This window comes from Salvelinus fontinalis, chromosome 2, assembly GCF_029448725.1.
Source record: "Salvelinus fontinalis isolate EN_2023a chromosome 2, ASM2944872v1, whole genome shotgun sequence".
NCBI classification, from domain to species: Eukaryota; Metazoa; Chordata; class Actinopteri; order Salmoniformes; family Salmonidae; genus Salvelinus; species Salvelinus fontinalis.
The window spans coordinates 94,678,669-94,699,402 of record NC_074666.1 but is presented as its reverse complement, the minus strand read 5'-3'; the positions used below and the strand labels follow the sequence as shown (position 1 = coordinate 94,699,402).

At 51.8% G+C, this 20,734-nt stretch overlaps 1 protein-coding gene across 1 annotated transcript in view; it reads left to right on the top strand.

The window, feature by feature from the left end:
- LOC129867767 (unconventional myosin-XV-like) overlaps positions 1-20,734 on the top strand; it is a 414,777-nt gene that overhangs the window by 280,299 nt on the left and 113,744 nt on the right. The window contains exons 35-38 of the mRNA XM_055941278.1: positions 505-628; positions 13,796-13,863; positions 15,086-15,196; positions 18,250-18,328. Of these exons, the coding sequence (XP_055797253.1) occupies positions 505-628; positions 13,796-13,863; positions 15,086-15,196; positions 18,250-18,328 (382 nt within the window). The remainder of the gene's footprint in view (positions 1-504; positions 629-13,795; positions 13,864-15,085; positions 15,197-18,249; positions 18,329-20,734) is intronic.

Below are 20,734 nucleotides of genomic sequence, written 5' to 3'. Positions count from 1 at the left end.
GTCTGTCTGGGGGATTGGGAGCAGATGGTTGTGTGTCTGTCTGGGGGATTGAGAGCAGATGGTTGTGTGTCTGTCTGGGGGATTGGGAGCAGATGGTTGTGTGTCTGTCTGGGGGATTGAGAGCAGATGGTTGTGTGTCTGTCTGGGGGATTGGGAGCAGAGCAGATGGTTGTGTGTCTGTCTGGGGGATTGGGAGCAGATGGTTGTGTGTCTGTCTGGGGGATTGAGAGCAGATGGTTGTGTGTCTGTCTGGGGGATTGGGAGCAGATGGTTGTGTGTCTGTCTGGGGGATTGGGAGCAGAGCAGATGGTTGTGTGTCTGTCTGGGGGATTGGGAGCAGAAGGTTGTGTGTGCAGCTCTTAGGTATGGTATGGTATTACCCAGGGAGGATAGAGTTACTGGGCCAAATACGGACCTCCCTCTCTGTCCTTTCCTCTGTCTCTCTCCCTCCGTCCATCAGCCTGTTTTAGTCTCACCACTGTTCTCTGTCCCCGTCTCTCTCAGGACCTGGACAAGCCAGCCAGTATGACAGGCCGGATGAAGGGAGGAGGAGGAATAGGAGGAGGAGAGGAGGAGAGGGGTCAGGCCCCCGCCAGCAGACCATACCCCCCAGGACTACAGCCCGGAGGTCTGTCTGTCTGTCTGTCTATCTCTCTCGGTCCTTATGTAAACCAGGCCGCTCTCTCTGTGTGTGTGTAACAGTATAACTTTAAACCGTCCCCTCGCCCCGACACGGGCGCGAACCAGGGACCCTCTGCACACATCGACAACAGTCACCCACGAAGCAGCGTTACCCATCGCTCCACAAAAGCCACGGCCCTTGCAAAGCAAGGGGCAACACTACTTAAGTCTCAGAGCAAGTGACGTAACTGATTGAAATGCTACTAGCGCGTACCCGCTAACTAGCTAGCCATTTCACATCCGTTACACTCACCCCCCTTTCAACCTCCTCCTTTTTCCGCAGCAACCAGTGATCCGGGTCAACAGCATCAATGTAACAGTATAACTTTAAACCGTCCCCTCGCCCCGACACGGGCGCGAACCAGGGACCCTCTGCACACATCGACAACAGTCACCCACGAAGCAGCGTTACCCATCGCTCCACAAAAGCCACGGCCCTTGCAAAGCAAGGGGCAACACTACTTAAGTCTCAGAGCAAGTGACGTAACTGATTGAAATGCTACTAGCGCGTACCCGCTAACTAGCTAGCCATTTCACATCCGTTACATGTGTTCCTGTTTAAACCAGGCCTGTCTGTCTGCTGCCCAGTTGTGCCCTGTCTCCTGTCTGTCTGCTGTCCAGCTGTATCCTAACCCTGTCTCCTGTCTGTCTGCTGCCCAGCTGTATCCTAACCCTGTCTGTCTGCTGCCCAGCTGTATCCTAACCCTGTCTCCTGTCTGTCTGCTGCCCAGCTGTATCCTAACCCTGTCTGTCTGCTGTCCAGCTGTATCCTAACCCTGTCTCCTGTCTGTCTGCTGCCCAGCTGTATCCTAACCCTGTCTGTCTGCTGCCCAGCTGTATCCTAACCCTGTCTCCTGTCTGTCTGCTGCCCAGCTGTATCCTAACCCTGTCTCCTGTCTGTCTGCTGTCCAGCTGTATCCTAACCCTGTCTCCTGTCTGTCTGCTGCCCAGCTGTATCCTAACCCTGTCTCCTGTCTGTCTGCCGCCCAGCTGTATCCTAACCCTGTCTCCTGTCTGTCTGCCGCCCAGCTGTATCCTAACCCTGTCTCCTGTCTGTCTGCCGCCCAGCTGTATCCTAACCCTGTCTCCTGTCTGTCTGCTGCCCAGCTGTATCCTAACCCTGTCTGTCTGCTGCCCAGCTGTATCCTAACCCTGTCTGTCTGCTGCCCAGCTGTATCCTAACCCTGTCTCCTGTCTGTCTGCTGCCCAGCTGTATCCTAACCCTGTCTGTCTGCTGCCCAGCTGTATCCTAACCCTGTCTCCTGTCTGTCTGCTGCCCAGCTGTATCCTAACCCTGTCTCCTGTCTGTCTGCTGCCCAGCTGTATCCTAACCCTGTCTCCTGTCTGTCTGCTGCCCAGCTGTATCCTAACCCTGTCTCCTGTCTGTCTGCTGCCCAGCTGTATCCTAACCCTGTCTTCAGTCTGTCTGCTGCCCAGCTGTATCCTAACCCTGTCTCCTGTCTGTCTGCTGCCCAGCTGTATCCTAACCCTGTCTCCTGTCTGTCTGCTGCCCAGCTGTATCCTAACCCTGTCTCCTGTCTGTCTGCTGCCCAGCTGTATCCTAACCCTGTCTCCTGTCTGTCTGCCGCCCAGCTGTATCCTAACCCTGTCTCCTGTCTGTCTGCTGCCCAGCTGTATCCTAACCCTGTCTCCTGTCTGTCTGCTGCCCAGCTGTATCCTAACCCTGTCTCCTGTCTGTCTGCTGCCCAGCTGTATCCTAACCCTGTCTCCTGTCTGTCTGCTGCCCAGCTGTATCCTAACCCTGTCTCCTGTCTGTCTGCTGCCCAGCTGTATCCTAACCCTGTCTCCTGTCTGTCTGCTGCCCAGCTGTATCCTAACCCTGTCTCCTGTCTGTCTGCTGCCCAGCTGTATCCTAACCCTGTCTCCTGTCTGTCTGCTGCCCAGCTGTATCCTAACCCTGTCTCCTGTCTGTCTGCTGCCCAGCTGTATCCTAACCCTGTCTCCTGTCTGTCTGCTGCCCAGCTGTATCCTAACCCTGTCTCCTGTCTGTCTGCTGCCCAGCTGTATCCTAACCCTGTCTCCTGTCTGTCTGCTGCCCAGCTGTATCCTAACCCTGTCTCCTGTCTGTCTGCTGCCCAGCTGTATCCTAACCCTGTCTCCTGTCTGTCTGCTGCCCAGCTGTATCCTAACCCTGTCTCCTGTCTGTCTGCTGCCCAGCTGTATCCTAACCCTGTCTCCTGTCTGTCTGCTGCCCAGCTGTATCCTAACCCTGTCTCCTGTCTGTCTGCTGCCCAGCTGTATCCTAACCCTGTCTCCTGTCTGTCTGCTGCCCAGCTGTATCCTAGCCCTGTCTCCTGTCTGTCTGCTGCCCAGCTGTATCCTAACCCTGTCTCCTGTCTGTCTGCTGCCCAACTGTATCCTAACCCTGTCTCCTGTCTGTCTGCTGCCCAGCTGTATCCTAACCCTGTCTCCTGTCTGTCTGCTGCCCAGCTGTATCCTAACCCTGTCTCCTGTCTGTCTGCTGCCCAGCTGTATCCTAACCCTGTCTCCTGTCTGTCTGCTGCCCAGCTGTATCCTAACCCTGTCTCCTGTCTGTCTGCTGCCCAGCTGTATCCTAACCCTGTCTCCTGTCTGTCTGCTGCCCAGCTGTATCCTAACCCTGTCTCCTGTCTGTCTGCTGCCCAGCTGTATCCTAACCCTGTCTCCTGTCTGTTCGCTGCCCAGCTGTATCCAAACCTGTCTCCTGTCTGTCTGCTGCCCAGCTGTATCCTAACCCTGTCTCCTGTCTGTCTGCTGCCCAGCTGTGCCAGTGCTTCCAGTGATGGGAGGGATGATACCCCCTGTACCCACAATGCCAAGCCCTTCCCACCATCAGTACCACCAGCAGTACCAGCTTCCTGCCTCGCCCCCTGCTGCCCGCCACCCCTACCACACCCGGCCTACCTCTCCTGCCTCGCCCCCTGCTGCCCGCCACCCCTACCACACCCGGCCTACCTCTCCTGCCTCACCCCCTGCTGCCCGCCACCCCTACCACACCCGGCCTACCTCTCCTGCCTCACCCCCTGCTGCCCGCCACCCCTACCACACCCAGCATCCTGCTCTGGCTCCTTCAGCTCCCTCGACCACCACTGCTACACCCCCTGCTGCCCCTCCCCTTGCCATGCCCCCCCTCCATGGGATGCCCCTCATGCCTTCTATGCCAGGCCTACCTCTGATGCCAGGTGTGATGCCAGGTATGGTGTGATGCCAGGCATGGTGTGATAGTGTGTTTATCATCTTACCATGCAGTGTTACTGTACCCTGCCCTGTACCCTAAGCTGTACCCTGCCCTGTACCCTACCCTGGACCCTACCCTGGACACTACCCTGTACCTTGCCCTTTAGCCTGCCCTGTACCCTATCTGTACCCTGCCCTGTACCCTGCCCTGTACCCTAAGTTGTACCCTACCCTGGACCCTACCCTGGACCCTATCCTGTACCCTAACCTGTACCCTGCACTTTAGCCTGCCCTGTACCCTATCTGTACCCTGCCCTGTACCCTGCCATGTACCCTAAACTGCACCCTGCACTTTACCCTGCCCTGTACCCTAAGCTGTACCCTGCCCTGTACCCTGCCATGTACCCTAACCTGTACCCTGCCTTGTACCCTGCCCTGTACCCTAACCTGAACCCTGCCCTGTACCCTACCCTGTACCCTACCCTGTACCCTACCCTGTACCCTGCCTTGTACCCTGCCCTGTACCCTACCCTGTACCCGGCCCTGTACCCTAACCTGTACCCTACCCTGGACCCTACCCTGTACCCTAACCTGAACCCTACCCTGTACCCTACCATGTACCCTGCCTTGTATCCTGCCCTGTACCCTGCCCTGTACTCTGCCCTGTACCCTACCCTGTACCCTGCCCTGTACCCTGCACCCTACCATGTACCCTGCCCTGTACCCTACCCTGTACCCTGCCCTGTACCCTACCCTGTACCCTAACCTGAACCCTGCCCTGTACCCTACCCTGTACCCTGCCTTGTACCCTGCCCTGTACCCTGCCCTGTACCCTGCCATGTACCCTAACCTGAACCCTGCCCTGGACCCTGCCCTGTACCCTGCCCTGTACCCTGCCCTTTAGCCTGCCCTGTACCCTGCCCTGTACCCTACCCTGTAGCCTGCCCTGGACCCTACGCTGTACCCTATCCTGTACCCTGCCCTGAACCCTGCCCTGTACCCTGCCCTGTACCCTGCCCTGAACCCTGCCCTGTACCCTACCCTGTACCCTGCCCTGTACCCTGCCCTTTAGCCTGCCATGTACCCTGCCCTGTACCCTGCCCTGTACCCTGCCCTGTACCCTAACCTGTACCCTGCCCTGTACCCTACCCTGTACCCCGCCCTGTACCCTAACCTGTACCCAACCCTGCACCCTACCCTGTACCCTACCCTGCACCCTACCCTGTACCCTGCATTGTACCCTACCCTGTACCCTACACTGTACCCTATCAAGTCAGACACTAACCCTGTACCTTATCAAGTCAGACACTAACCCTGTACCCTACCCTGTACCCTACCAAGTCAGACACTAACCCTGTACCCTACCGAGTCAGACACTAAACCTGTACCCTGCCCTGTACCCTACCAAGTCAGACACTAAACCTGTACCCTACCAAGTCAGACACTAACCCTGTACCCTACCGAGTCAGACAATAACCCTGTACTCTACCCTGTACCCTACCAAGTCAACCACTAACCCTGTACCCTACCAAGTCAGACACTAACTCTGTACCCTACCAAGTCAGACACTAACCCTGTACCCTACCGAGTCAGACACTAACCCTGTACACTACCCTGTACCCTACCAAGTCAGACACTAACACTGTACCCTACCTAGTCAGACACTAACCCTGTACCCTAACCTGCACCATGCCTTGCACCCTACCCTGTACCCTGCCCTGTAACCTAACCTGTACCCTACCCTACACCCTACCAAGTCAGACACTAACCCTGGACCCTAACCTGCACCCTGCTGAGTCAGACACTAACCCTGTACCCTACCCTGTACCCTAACCTGCACCCTGCTGAGTCAGACACTAACCCTGGACCCTAACCTGCACCCTGCTGAGTCAGACACTAACCCTGGACCCTACCCTGTACCCTACCAAGTCAGACACTAATCCTGTACCCTACCAAGTCAGATACTAAACCTGTACCCTACCAAGTCAGACAATAACCCAGTACCCTACCCTGTACCCTACCAAGTCAGACACTAACACTGTACCCTACCTAGTCAGACACTAACCCTGTACCCTAACCTGCACCATGCCTTGCACCCTACCCTGTACCCTGCCCTGTACCCTAACCTGTACCCTACCCTGCACCCTACCAAGTCAGACACTAACCCTGGACCCTAACCTGCACCCTGCTGAGTCAGACACTAACCCTGTACCCTACCCTGTACCCTAACCTGCACCCTGCTGAGTCAGACACTAACCCTGGACCCTAACCTGCACCCTGCTGAGTCAGACACTAACCCTGGACCCTACCCTGTACCCTACCAAGTCAGACACTAATCCTGTACCCTACCAAGTCAGATACTAAACCTGTACCCTACCAAGTCAGACAATAACCCAGTACCCTACCCTGTACCCTACCAAGTCAGACACTAACCCTGTACCCTACCAAGTCAGATACTAAACCTGTACCCTACCAAGTCAGACACTAACCCTGTGCCCTACCCTGTACCCTACTCAGTCAGACACGAACCCTGTACCCTTTCCTGTACCCTACCGATTCATACACTAACCCTGTAACCTACCGAGTCAGTCACTAACCCTGTACCCTACCCTGTACCCTGCTGAGTCAGACACTAACCCTGTACCCTGCCCTGTACCCTACCAAGTCAGACACTAACCCTGTACCCTAATCCTGTACCCTACCGATTCAGACATGAACCCTGTACCCTACCAAGTCAGACACTAACCCTTGACCCTTCCGAGTCAGACACTAACCCTGTACCCTACCGAGTCAGACACTAACCCTGTACCCTACCGAGTCAGACAATAACCCTGTACTCTACCCTGTACCCTACCAAGTCAACCACTAACCCTGTACCCTACCAAGTCAGACACTAACTCTGTACCCTACCAAGTCAGACACTAACCCTGTACCCTACCGAGTCAGACACTAACCCTGTACACTACCCTGTACCCTACCAAGTCAGACACTAACACTGTACCCTACCTAGTCAGACACTAACCCTGTACCCTAACCTGCACCATGCCTTGCACCCTACCCTGTACCCTGCCCTGTAACCTAACCTGTACCCTACCCTGCACCCTACCAAGTCAGACACTAACCCTGGACCCTAACCTGCACCCTGCTGAGTCAGACACTAACCCTGTACCCTACCCTGTACCCTAACCTGCACCCTGCTGAGTCAGACACTAACCCTGGACCCTAACCTGCACCCTGCTGAGTCAGACACTAACCCTGGACCCTACCCTGTACCCTACCAAGTCAGACACTAATCCTGTACCCTACCAAGTCAGATACTAAACCTGTACCCTACCAAGTCAGACACTAACCCTGTGCCCTACCCTGTACCCTACTCAGTCAGACACGAACCCTGTACCCTTTCCTGTACCCTACCGATTCATACACTAACCCTGTAACCTACCGAGTCAGTCACTAACCCTGTACCCTACCCTGTACCCTGCTGAGTCAGACACTAACCCTGTACCCTGCCCTGTACCCTACCAAGTCAGACACTAACCCTGTACCCTAATCCCGTACCCTACCGATTCAGACATGAACCCTGTACCCTACCAAGTCAGACACTAACCCTTGACCCTTCCGAGTCAGACACTAACCCTGTACCCTACCGAGTCAGACACTAACCCTGTACCTTACCGAGTCAGACAATAACCCTGTACTCTACCCTGTACCCTACCAAGTCAACCACTAACCCTGTACCCTACCAAGTCAGACACTAACTCTGTACCCTACCAAGTCAGACACTAACCCTGTACCCTACCGAGTCAGACACTAACCCTGTACACTACCCTGTACCCTACCAAGTCAGACACTAACCCTGTACCCTACCAAGTCAGATACTAAACCTGTACCCTACCAAGTCAGACACTAACCATGTACCCTACCCTGTACCCTACTGAGTCAGACACGAACCCTGTACCCTTTCCTGTACCCTACCGATTCATACACTAACCCTGTAACCTACCGAGTCAGTCACTAACCCTGTACCCTACCCTGTACCCTGCTGAGTCAGACACTAACCCTGTACCCTGCCCTGTACCCTACTCTGTACCCTGCCTTGTACCCTACCGAGTCAGACACTAACCCTGTACCCTACCAAGTCAGACACTAACCCTGTACCCTACCAATTCAGACACTAACCCTGTACCCTACCAAGTCAGACACTAACCCTGTACCCTACCAAGTCAGACACTAACCCTGTTACCTACCAAGTCAGACACTAACCCTGTACCCTACCAAGTCAGACACTAGCCCTGTACCCTACCCTGTACCCTACCGAGTCAGACGCTAACCCTGTACCATACCCTGTAACCTACCCTGTACCCTACAGAGTCAGACGCTAAACCTGTACCCTACCGAGTCAGACACTAACCCTGTACCCTACCCTGTACCCTACCGAGTCAGACGCTAACCCTGTACCATACCCTGTAACCTACCCTGTACCCTACAGAGTCAGACGCTAAACCTGTACCCTACCGAGTCAGACACTAACCCTGTACCCTACCCTGTACCCTACCAAGTCAGATGCTAACCTTGTACCCTACCGAGTCAGACACTAACCTTGTACCCTACCGAGTCAGACGCTAACCCTGTACCCTACCGAGTCAGACGCTAACCCTGTACCCTACCGAGTCAGACGCTAACCCGGTACCCTACCAAGTCAGACACTATCCCTGTATCCTACCAAGTCAGATACTAAACCTGTACCCTACCAAGTCAGACACTAACCCTGTACCCTGCCCTGTACCCTACCAAGTCAGACACTAACCCTGTACCCTAACCCCGTACCCTACCGATTCAGACATTAACCCTGTACCCTACCAAGTCAGACACTAACCCTTGACCCTTCCGAGTCAGACACTAACCCTGTACCCTACCGAGTCAGACACTAACCCTGTACCCTACCCTGTACCCTACCAAGTCAGACACTAACACTTGACCCTTCCGAGTCAGACACTAACCCTGTACCCTACCGATTCAGACATTAACCCTGTACCCTACCAAGTCAGACACTAACCCTGTACCCTACCCTGTACCCTACCACGTCAGACATTAACCCTTTACCTTACCGAGTCAGACACTAACCCTGTACCCTACCGATTCAGACATTAACCCTGTACCCTACCAAGTCAGACACTAAGCCTGTACCCTGCCCTGTACCCTACCAAATCAGACACTAACCCTGTACCTTACCGAGTCAGACACTAACCCTGTACCCTGCAATGTACCCTACCAAATCAGACACTAACCTTGTACCCTACCAAGTCAGACACTAACCCTGTACCCTACCAAGTCAGACACTAGCCCTGTACCCTACCCTGTACCTTACCGAGTCAGACACTAACCCTTTACCCTACCCTGTAACCTAACGAGTCAGACACTAACCCTGTACCCTACCCTGTACCCTACCCTGTACCCTACCGAGTCAGACACTAACCCTTTACCCTACCCTGTAACCTACCGAGTCAGACACTAACCATGTATTCTACCCTGTACCCTACCGAGTCAGACACTAACGCTGTACCCTGCCCTGTACCCTACCGAGTCAGACACTAACCCAGTACCCTACCCTGTACCCTACCAAGTCAGACACTAACCCTGTACCCTACCAAGTCAGATACTAAACCTGTACCCTACCAAGTCAGACACTAACCCTGTGCCCTACCCTGTACCCTACTCAGTCAGACACGAACCCTGTACCCTTTCCTGTACCCTACCGATTCATACACTAACCCTGTAACCTACCGAGTCAGTCACTAACCCTGTACCCTACCCTGTACCCTGCTGAGTCAGACACTAACCCTGTACCCTGCCCTGTACCCTACCAAGTCAGACACTAACCCTGTACCCTAATCCTGTACCCTACCGATTCAGACATGAACCCTGTACCCTACCAAGTCAGACACTAACCCTTGACCCTTCCGAGTCAGACACTAACCCTGTACCCTACCGAGTCAGACACTAACCCTGTACCCTACCGAGTCAGACAATAACCCTGTACTCTACCCTGTACCCTACCAAGTCAACCACTAACCCTGTACCCTACCAAGTCAGACACTAACTCTGTACCCTACCAAGTCAGACACTAACCCTGTACCCTACCGAGTCAGACACTAACCCTGTACACTACCCTGTACCCTACCAAGTCAGACACTAACACTGTACCCTACCTAGTCAGACACTAACCCTGTACCCTAACCTGCACCATGCCTTGCACCCTACCCTGTACCCTGCCCTGTAACCTAACCTGTACCCTACCCTGCACCCTACCAAGTCAGACACTAACCCTGGACCCTAACCTGCACCCTGCTGAGTCAGACACTAACCCTGTACCCTACCCTGTACCCTAACCTGCACCCTGCTGAGTCAGACACTAACCCTGGACCCTAACCTGCACCCTGCTGAGTCAGACACTAACCCTGGACCCTACCCTGTACCCTACCAAGTCAGACACTAATCCTGTACCCTACCAAGTCAGATACTAAACCTGTACCCTACCAAGTCAGACACTAACCCTGTGCCCTACCCTGTACCCTACCAAGTCAGACACTAACCCTGTACCCTACCAAGTCACATACTAAACCTGTACCCTACCAAGTCAGACACTAACCCTGTGCCCTACCCTGTACCCTACTCAGTCAGACACGAACCCTGTACCCTTTCCTGTACCCTACCGATTCATACACTAACCCTGTAACCTACCGAGTCAGTCACTAACCCTGTACCCTACCCTGTACCCTGCTGAGTCAGACACTAACCCTGTACCCTGCCCTGTACCCTACCAAGTCAGACACTAACCCTGTACCCTAATCCTGTACCCTACCGATTCAGACATGAACCCTGTACCCTACCAAGTCAGACACTAACCCTTGACCCTTCCGAGTCAGACACTAACCCTGTACCCTACCGAGTCAGACACTAACCCTGTACCCTACCGAGTCAGACAATAACCCTGTACTCTACCCTGTACCCTACCAAGTCAACCACTAACCCTGTACCCTACCAAGTCAGACACTAACTCTGTACCCTACCAAGTCAGACACTAACCCTGTACCCTACCGAGTCAGACACTAACCCTGTACACTACCCTGTACCCTACCAAGTCAGACACTAACCCTGTACCATACCAAGTCAGATACTAAACCTGTACCCTACCAAGTCAGACACTAACCATGTACCCTACCCTGTACCCTACTGAGTCAGACACGAACCCTGTACCCTTTCCTGTACCCTACCGATTCATACACTAACCCTGTAACCTACCGAGTCAGTCACTAACCCTGTACCCTACCCTGTACCCTGCTGAGTCAGACACTAACCCTGTACCCTGCCCTGTACCCTACTCTGTACCCTGCCTTGTACCCTACCGAGTCAGACACTAACCCTGTACCCTACCAAGTCAGACACTAACCCTGTACCCTACCAATTCAGACACTAACCCTGTACCCTACCAAGTCAGACACTAACCCTGTACCCTACCAAGTCAGACACTAACCCTGTTACCTACCAAGTCAGACACTAACCCTGTACCCTACCAAGTCAGACACTAGCCCTGTACCCTACCCTGTACCCTACCGAGTCAGACGCTAACCCTGTACCATACCCTGTAACCTACCCTGTACCCTACAGAGTCAGACGCTAAACCTGTACCCTACCGAGTCAGACACTAACCCTGTACCCTACCCTGTACCCTACCGAGTCAGACGCTAACCCTGTACCATACCCTGTAACCTACCCTGTACCCTACAGAGTCAGACGCTAAACCTGTACCCTACCGAGTCAGACACTAACCCTGTACCCTACCCTGTACCCTACCAAGTCAGATGCTAACCTTGTACCCTACCGAGTCAGACACTAACCTTGTACCCTACCGAGTCAGACGCTAACCCTGTACCCTACCGAGTCAGACGCTAACCCTGTACCCTACCGAGTCAGACGCTAACCCGGTACCCTACCAAGTCAGACACTATCCCTGTATCCTACCAAGTCAGATACTAAACCTGTACCCTACCAAGTCAGACACTAACCCTGTACCCTGCCCTGTACCCTACCAAGTCAGACACTAACCCTGTACCCTAACCCCGTACCCTACCGATTCAGACATTAACCCTGTACCCTACCAAGTCAGACACTAACCCTTGACCCTTCCGAGTCAGACACTAACCCTGTACCCTACCGAGTCAGACACTAACCCTGTACCCTACCCTGTACCCTACCAAGTCAGACACTAACACTTGACCCTTCCGAGTCAGACACTAACCCTGTACCCTACCGATTCAGACATTAACCCTGTACCCTACCAAGTCAGACACTAACCCTGTACCCTACCCTGTACCCTACCACGTCAGACATTAACCCTTTACCTTACCGAGTCAGACACTAACCCTGTACCCTACCGATTCAGACATTAACCCTGTACCCTACCAAGTCAGACACTAAGCCTGTACCCTGCCCTGTACCCTACCAAATCAGACACTAACCCTGTACCTTACCGAGTCAGACACTAACCCTGTACCCTGCAATGTACCCTACCAAATCAGACACTAACCCTGTACCCTACCAAGTCAGACACTAACCCTGTACCCTACCAAGTCAGACACTAGCCCTGTACCCTACCCTGTACCTTACCGAGTCAGACACTAACCCTTTACCCTACCCTGTAACCTACCGAGTCAGACACTAACCCTGTACCCTACCCTGTACCCTACCGAGTCAGACACTAACCCTGTACCCTACCGAGTCAGACACTAACCCTGTATTCTACCCTGTACCCTACCGAGTCAGACACTAACCCTGTATTCTACCCTGTACCCTACCGAGTCAGACACTAACGCTGTACCCTGCCCTGTACCCTACCGAGTCAGACACTAACCCTGTAATCTACCCTGTACCCTACCGAGTCAGACACTAACCCTGTACCCTACCGAGTCAGACACTAACCCTGTACCCTACCGAGTTAGACACTAACCCTGTACCCTACCAAGTCAGACACTAACCCTGTACCCTACCAAGTCAGACACTAACCCTGTACCCTACCCTGTACTCTCCCGAGTCAGACACGAACCCTGTACCCTTTCCTGTACTCTACCAATTCAGACACTAACCCTGTAACCTATCGAGTCAGTCACTAAACCTGTACCCTACCCTGTACCCTAACCGAGTCAGACACTAACCCTGTACCCTACCGAGTCAGACACTAACCCTGTACCCTACCGAGTCAGACACTAACCCTGTACCCTACCGAGTTCGACACTAACCCTGTACCCTACCAAGTCAGACACTAACCCTGTACCCTACCAAGTCAGACACTAACCCTGTACCCTACCCTGTACTCTACCGAGTCAGACACGAACCCTGTACCCTTTCCTGTACTCTACCGATTCAGACACTAACCCTGTAACCTACCGAGTCAGTCACTAAACCTGTACCCTACCCTGTACCCTGCTGAGTCAGACACTAACCCTGTACCCTGCCCTGTACCCTACTCTGTACCCTGCCTTGTACCCTACCAAGTCAGACACTAACCCTGTACTCTTCCGAGTCAGACACTAACCCTGTACCCTACCCTGGACCCTAACCGAGTCAGACACTAACCCTGTACCCTACCGAGTCGGACACTAAGCCTGTTCCCTACCGAGTCAGCCTCTAAGCCTGTACCCTACCGAGTCAGACACTAACCCTGTACCCTACCGATTCAGACGCTAAACCTGTACCCTACCGATTCAGACACTAACCCTGTACCCTACCAAGTCAGACACTAACCCTGTACCCTACCGAGTCAGACACTAACCCTGTACCCTACCGTGTACCCTACCCTGTACCCTACCGTGTTTATCTTTTTGTATCTCAAGAGGAGGTTGTTTCTAGTTGTGTTGAAAGTGTCTGTGTGTTTCTCCAGGTTCTCCAGAACAGACAGAGATGGCTCAGCAGCAACAGACCATCATCAACCAGCAAGCCATCATACTGGTTTGTCTCATTATACTGAACAAAAACATGTCAAATGTTGGTCCCATGTTTTATGAGCTGAAATAAAAGATCCCAGAAATGTTCCATACGCACAAAAAGCTTCTTTCTCTCTAATTTGGTGCACAAATTTGTTTACATCCCTGTTAGTGAGCATTTCTCCTTTGCCAAGATAATCCATCCACCTGACAGGTGTGGCATATCAAGAAGCTGATTAAACAGCATGATCATTACACAGGTGCACCTTGTGCTGGGGACAATAAAAGGCCACTCTAAAATGTGCAGTTTTGTCACACAACACAATGCCACAGATGTCTCAAGTTTTGAGGGAGCGTGCAATTGGCATGCTGACTGCAGGAATGTCCAACAGAGGTGTACCATAAGCCACCTCCAACGACATTTCAGAGAATTTAGCAGTACGTCCAACCGGCCTCACAGCCGCAGACCACGTGTAACCACGGCAGCCCAGGACCTCCACATCCGGCTTCTTCACCTGCGGGATCGTCTGAGGACGGGGAGGGGGGTGCTGAGGAGTATTTCTGTCTGTAATAAAGCTCGTTTTCTGGGGAAAAACTCATTCTGATTGGCAGGACCTGGCTCCCAAGTGGGTGGGCCTATGCCCTCCCAGGTTTACCCATGGCTGCGCCCCTGCCCATCCGTCTGGCCCTGCGGCCTTGTGAATGTTGACCTGTTTCAAGGTCACACTCACATCGGCTACGGATAGTCATCCAGAACAGCTGATGCTCTCATGCATGCTTCAGTGTTGATTGCCTCAAAGCGAGCTTAGAAGTTATTTCGCTCGTTTGGTAGGCTTGTGTCACTGGGCAGCTCGCGGCTGTGCTTCCCTTTGTTGTCTGTAAAAGTTTGCAAGCCCTGCCACATCCGACGAGCGTCGGATCCGGTTTTGTACGATTCAGCTTATATACTATAAGCTGTTATGATCATACTGTAATACTACTATAATGATCTGTAGTAATGCTATAATACTACTGTAATACTATAATACTTCTATATTACTACTATAATACTACTCTAATACTACTATAATACTGTAATACTACTGTAGTCCTACTGTATTACTACCATAATAATACTGTAATACTACTACTGTTTTTTCAGGCCCAGCAGATGACCATGCAGGCCATATGTATTACTACAATACTACTACTGTAATCCTACTGTATTACTACAATAATACTACTGTAATACTACTACTGTTTTTCAGGCCCAGCAGATGACCATGCAGGCCATGGCTTTCCAGCAGCAGATGTTGTCTTCCTTCCCCCTCGCCCCCCAGGCCCCTCCCACACAACCACCCCCCCGCACCTCCAGCCATGTGAGTACACACACACACACACACACACACACACACACACACACACACACACACACACACATTTTAGATACTTCATTTGAATCCACAAATCAAAATACATTCAAGAAGCAACACCCACCCGTAGCACGCGCTCCAGCAGGTATATCTCACTGGTCACCATAGCAACACCCACCCGTAGCACGCGCTCCAGCAGGTATATCTCACTGGTCACCATAGCAACACCCACCCGTAGCACGCGCTCCAGCAGGTATATCTCACTGGTCACCATAGCAACACCCACCCGTAGCACGCGCTCCAGCAGGTATATCTCACTGGTCACCATAGCAACACCCACCCGTAGCACGCGCTCCAGCAGGTATATCTCACTGGTCACCATAGCAACACCCACCCGTAGCACGCGCTCCAGCAGGTATATCTCACTGGTCACCATAGCAACACCCACCCGTAGCACGCGCTCCAGCAGGTATATCTCACTGGTCACCATAGCAACACCCACCCGTAGCACGCGCTCCAGCAGGTATATCTCACTGGTCGCCATAGCAACACCCACCCGTAGCACGCGCTCCAGCAGGTATATCTCACTGGTCACCAAGAAGCAACACCCACCCGTAGCACGCGCTCCAGCAGGTATATTTCACTGGTCACCCCCAAAGCCAACACCTCCTTTCGCCGCCTTTCCTTACAGTTCTCTGATGCCAATGACTGGAACGAACTGCAAAAATCACTGAAGTTGGAGACTTATATCTCCCTCACTAACTTTAAGCATCAGCTGTCTGAGCAGATAACCCGATCGCTGCAGCTGTACATAGTACATCTGTAAATAGCCCACCCAATCTACCTACCTCATCCCCATACTGTTTTTATTTAGTTTTATGCTCTTTTGCACACCAGTGTCTCTACTTACACATCATCATCTGCTCATCTATCACTCCAGTGTTAATTTGCTAATTTGTAATTATTTCACCACTATGGCCTATTTATTGCCTTACCTCCCTTATCTTACTACATTTGCACACACTGTATATAGACTTTTCTACTGTATTATTGACTGTATGTTTGTTTTATTCCATGTGTAACTCTGTGTTGTTATTTGTTTTTTGCTTTATCTTGGCCAGGTCGCAGTTGTAAACGAGAACTCGTTCTCAACCGGCCTACCTGGTTAAATAAAGGTGACCGGCCTACCTGGTAAAATAAAGGTGACCGGCCTACCTGGTAAAATAAAGGTGACCGGCCTACCTGGTTAAATAAAGGTGACCGGGCCTACCTGGTTAAATAAAGGTGACCGGCCTACCTGGTTAAATAAAGGTGACCGGGCCTACCTGGTTAAATAAAGGTGACCGGGCCTACCTGGTTAAATAAAGGTGACCGGGCCTACCTGGTTAAATAAAGGTGACCGGGCCTACCTGGTTAAATAAAGGTGACCGGGCCTACCTGGTTAAATAAAGGTGACCGGGCCTACCTGGTTAAATAAAGGTGACCGGGCCTACCTGGTTAAATAAAGGTGACCGGGCCTACCTGGTTAAATAAAGGTGACCGGGCCTACCTGGTTAAATAAAGGTGACCGGGCCTACCTGGTTAAATAAAGGTGACCGGGCCTACCTGGTTAAATAAAGGTGACCGGGCCTACCTGGTTAAATAAAGGTGACCGGGCCTACCTGGTTAAATAAAGGTGATCCGGCCTACCTGGTTAAATAAAGGTGACCGGGCCTACCTGGTTAAATAAAGGTGACCGGGCCTACCTGGTTAAATAAAGGTGACCGGGCCTACCTGGTTAAATAAAGGTGACCGGGCCTACCTGGTTAAATAAAGGTGACCGGGCCTACCTGGTTAAATAAAGGTGACCGGGCCTACCTGGTTAAATAAAGGTGACCGGGCCTACCTGGTTAAATAAAGGTGACCGGGCCTACCTGGTTAAATAAAGGTGACCGGGCCTACCTGGTTAAATAAAGGTGACCGGGCCTACCTGGTTAAATAAAGGTGACCGGGCCTACCTGGTTAAATAAAGGTGACCGGGCCTACCTGGTTAAATAAAGGTGACCGGGCCTACCTGGTTAAATAAAGGTGATCCGGCCTACCTGGTTAAATAAAGGTGACCGGGCCTACCTGGTTAAATAAAGGTGACCGGGCCTACCTGGTTAAATAAAGGTGACCGGGCCTACCTGGTTAAATAAAGGTGACCGGGCCTACCTGGTTAAATAAAGGTGACCGGGCCTACCTGGTTAAATAAAGGTGACCGGGCCTACCTGGTTAAATAAAGGTGACCGGGCCTACCTGGTTAAATAAAGGTGACCGGGCCTACCTGGTTAAATAAAGGTGACCGGGCCTACCTGGTTAAATAAAGGTGACCGGGCCTACCTGGTTAAATAAAGGTGACCGGGCCTACCTGGTTAAATAAAGGTGACCGGGCCTACCTGGTTAAATAAAGGTGACCGGGCCTACCTGGTTAAATAAAGGTGACCGGGCCTACCTGGTTAAATAAAGGTGACCGGGCCTACCTGGTTAAATAAAGGTGACCGGGCCTACCTGGTTAAATAAAGGTGACCGGGCCTACCTGGTTAAATAAAGGTGACCGGGCCTACCTGGTTAAATAAAGGTGACCGGGCCTACCTGGTTAAATAAAGGTGACCGGGCCTACCTGGTTAAATAAAGGTGACCGGGCCTACCTGGTTAAATAAAGGTGACCGGGCCTACCTGGTTAAATAAAGGTGACCGGGCCTACCTGGTTAAATAAAGGTGACCGGGCCTACCTGGTTAAATAAAGGTGACCGGGCCTACCTGGTTAAATAAAGGTGACCGGGCCTACCTGGTTAAATAAAGGTGACCGGGCCTACCTGGTTAAATAAAGGTGACCTGGTCTACCTGGTTAAATAAAGGTGACCGGGCCTACCTGGTTAAATAAAGGTGATCCGGCCTACCTGGTTAAATAAAGGTGACCGGGCCTACCTGGTTAAATAAAGGTGATCCGGCCTACCTGGTTAAATAAAGGTGACCGGGCCTACCTGGTTAAATAAAGGTTAATAAAACATCAACCCTGTCTCTTTATCTCCTTCCAGACTGACGAAGCTCCAGAGAGCCCTTACCAGACCAGCCGGAACTCCGCCCAGCAGCCCTCCTCCTCCTCCAGGAAACACAGTAGGTCAACAATCTAGTGTTCTATTTTCAATCCATTACAAGTCCTGAGCTGTGTTCCACATACTGACCGTACCATTACAAGTCCTGAGCTGTGTTCCACATACTAACCGTACTGACCGTACCATTACAAGTCCTGAGCTGTGTTCCACATACTAACCGCACTGACCGTACCATTACAAGTCCTGAGCTGTGTTCCACATACTAACCGTACCATTACAAGTCCTGAGCTGTGTTCCACATACTAACCGCACTAACCGTACCATTACAAGTCCTGAGCTGTGTTCCACATACTAACCGTACCATTACAAGTCCTGAGCTGTGTTCCACATACTGACCGTACCATTACAAGTCCTGAGCTGTGTTCCACATACTAACCGCACTGACCGTACCATTACAAGTCCTGAGCTGTGTTCCACATACTAACCGTACCATTACAAGTCCCGAGCTGTGTTCCACATACTGACCGTACCATTACAAGTCCTGAGCTGTGTTCCACATACTAACCGCACTGACCGTACCATTACAAGTCCTGAGCTGTGTTCCACATGCTAACCGTACTGACCGTACCATTACAAGTCCTGAGCTGTGTTCCACATACTAACCGTACTGACCGTACCATTACAAGTCCTGAGCTGTGTTCCACATACTAACCGTACTGACCGTACCATTACAAGTCCTGAGCTGTGTTCCACATACTGACCGTACCATTACAAGTCCTGAGCTGTGTTCCACATGCTAACCGTACTAACCGTACCATTACAAGTCCTGAGCTGTGTTCCACATACTAACCGTACTAACCGTACCATTACAAGTCCTGAGCTGTGTTTCACATACTGACCGTACTGACCGTACCATTACAAGTCCTGAGCTGTGTTCCACATACTAACCGTACCATTACAAGTCCTGAGCTGTGTTCCACATACTAACCGTACCATTACAAGTCCTGAGCTGTGTTCCACATACTAACCGTACTGACCGTACCATTACAAGTCCTGAGCTGTGTTCCACATACTGACCGTACTGACCGTACCATTACAAGTCCTGAGCTGTGTTCCACATACTAACCGTACTAACCGTACCATTACAAGTCCTGAGCTGTGTTCCACATACTGACCGTACTGACCGTACCATTACAAGTCCTGAGCTGTGTTCGACATACTGACCGTACTGACCGTACCATTACAAGTCCTGAGCTGTGTTCCACATACTAACCGTACCATTACAAGTCCTGAGCTGTGTTCCACATACTAACCGTACCATTACAAGTCCTGAGCTGTGTTCCACATACTAACCGTACTGACCGTACCATTAAAAGTCCTGAGCTGTGTTCCACATACTAACCGTACCATTACAAGTCCTGAGCTGTGTTCCACATACTGACCGTACCATTACAAGTCCTGAGCTGTGTTCCACATACTAACCGTACTGACCGTACCATTACAAGTCCTGAGCTGTGTTCCACATGCTAACCGTACTGACCGTACCATTACAAGTCCTGAGCTGTGTTCCACATACTGACCGTACCATTACAATTCCTGAGCTGTGTTCCACATACTAACCGTACCATTACAAGTCCTGAGCTGTGTTCCACATACTAACCGTACTGACCGTACCATTACAAGTCCTGAGCTGTGTTCCACATACTAACCGTACCATTACAAGTCCTGAGCTGTGTTCCACATACTGACCGTACCATTACAAGTCCTGAGCTGTGTTCCACATACTAACCGTACTAACCGTACCATTACAAGTCCTGAGCTGTGTTCCACATACTAACCGTACTGACCGTACCATTACAAGTCCTGAGCTGTGTTCCACATGCTAACCGTACTGACCGTACCATTACAAGTCCTGAGCTGTGTTCCACATACTAACCGTACTGACCGTACCATTACAAGTCCTGAGCTGTGTTCCACATACTAACCGTACTGACCGTACCATTACAAGTCCTGAGCTGTGTTCCACATACTAACCGTACCATTACAAGTCCTGAGCTGTGTTCCACATACTAACCGTACTGACCGTACCATTACAAGTCCTGAGCTGTGTTCCACATACTGACCGTACCATTACAAGTCCTGAGCTGTGTTCCACATACTAACCGTACTGACCGTACCATTACAAGTCCTGAGCTGTGTTCCACATACTAACCGTACTGACCGTACCATTACAAGTCCTGAGCTGTGTTCCACATACTAACCGTACTGACCGTACCATTACAAGTCCTGAGCTGTGTTCCACATACTAACCGTACCATTACAAGTCCTGAGCTGTGTTCCACATACTAACCGTACTGACCGTACCATTACAAGTCCTGAGCTGTGTTCCACATCCTAACCGTACTATTACAAGTCCTGAGCTGTGTTCCACATACTAACCGTACTGACCGTACCATTACAAGTCCTG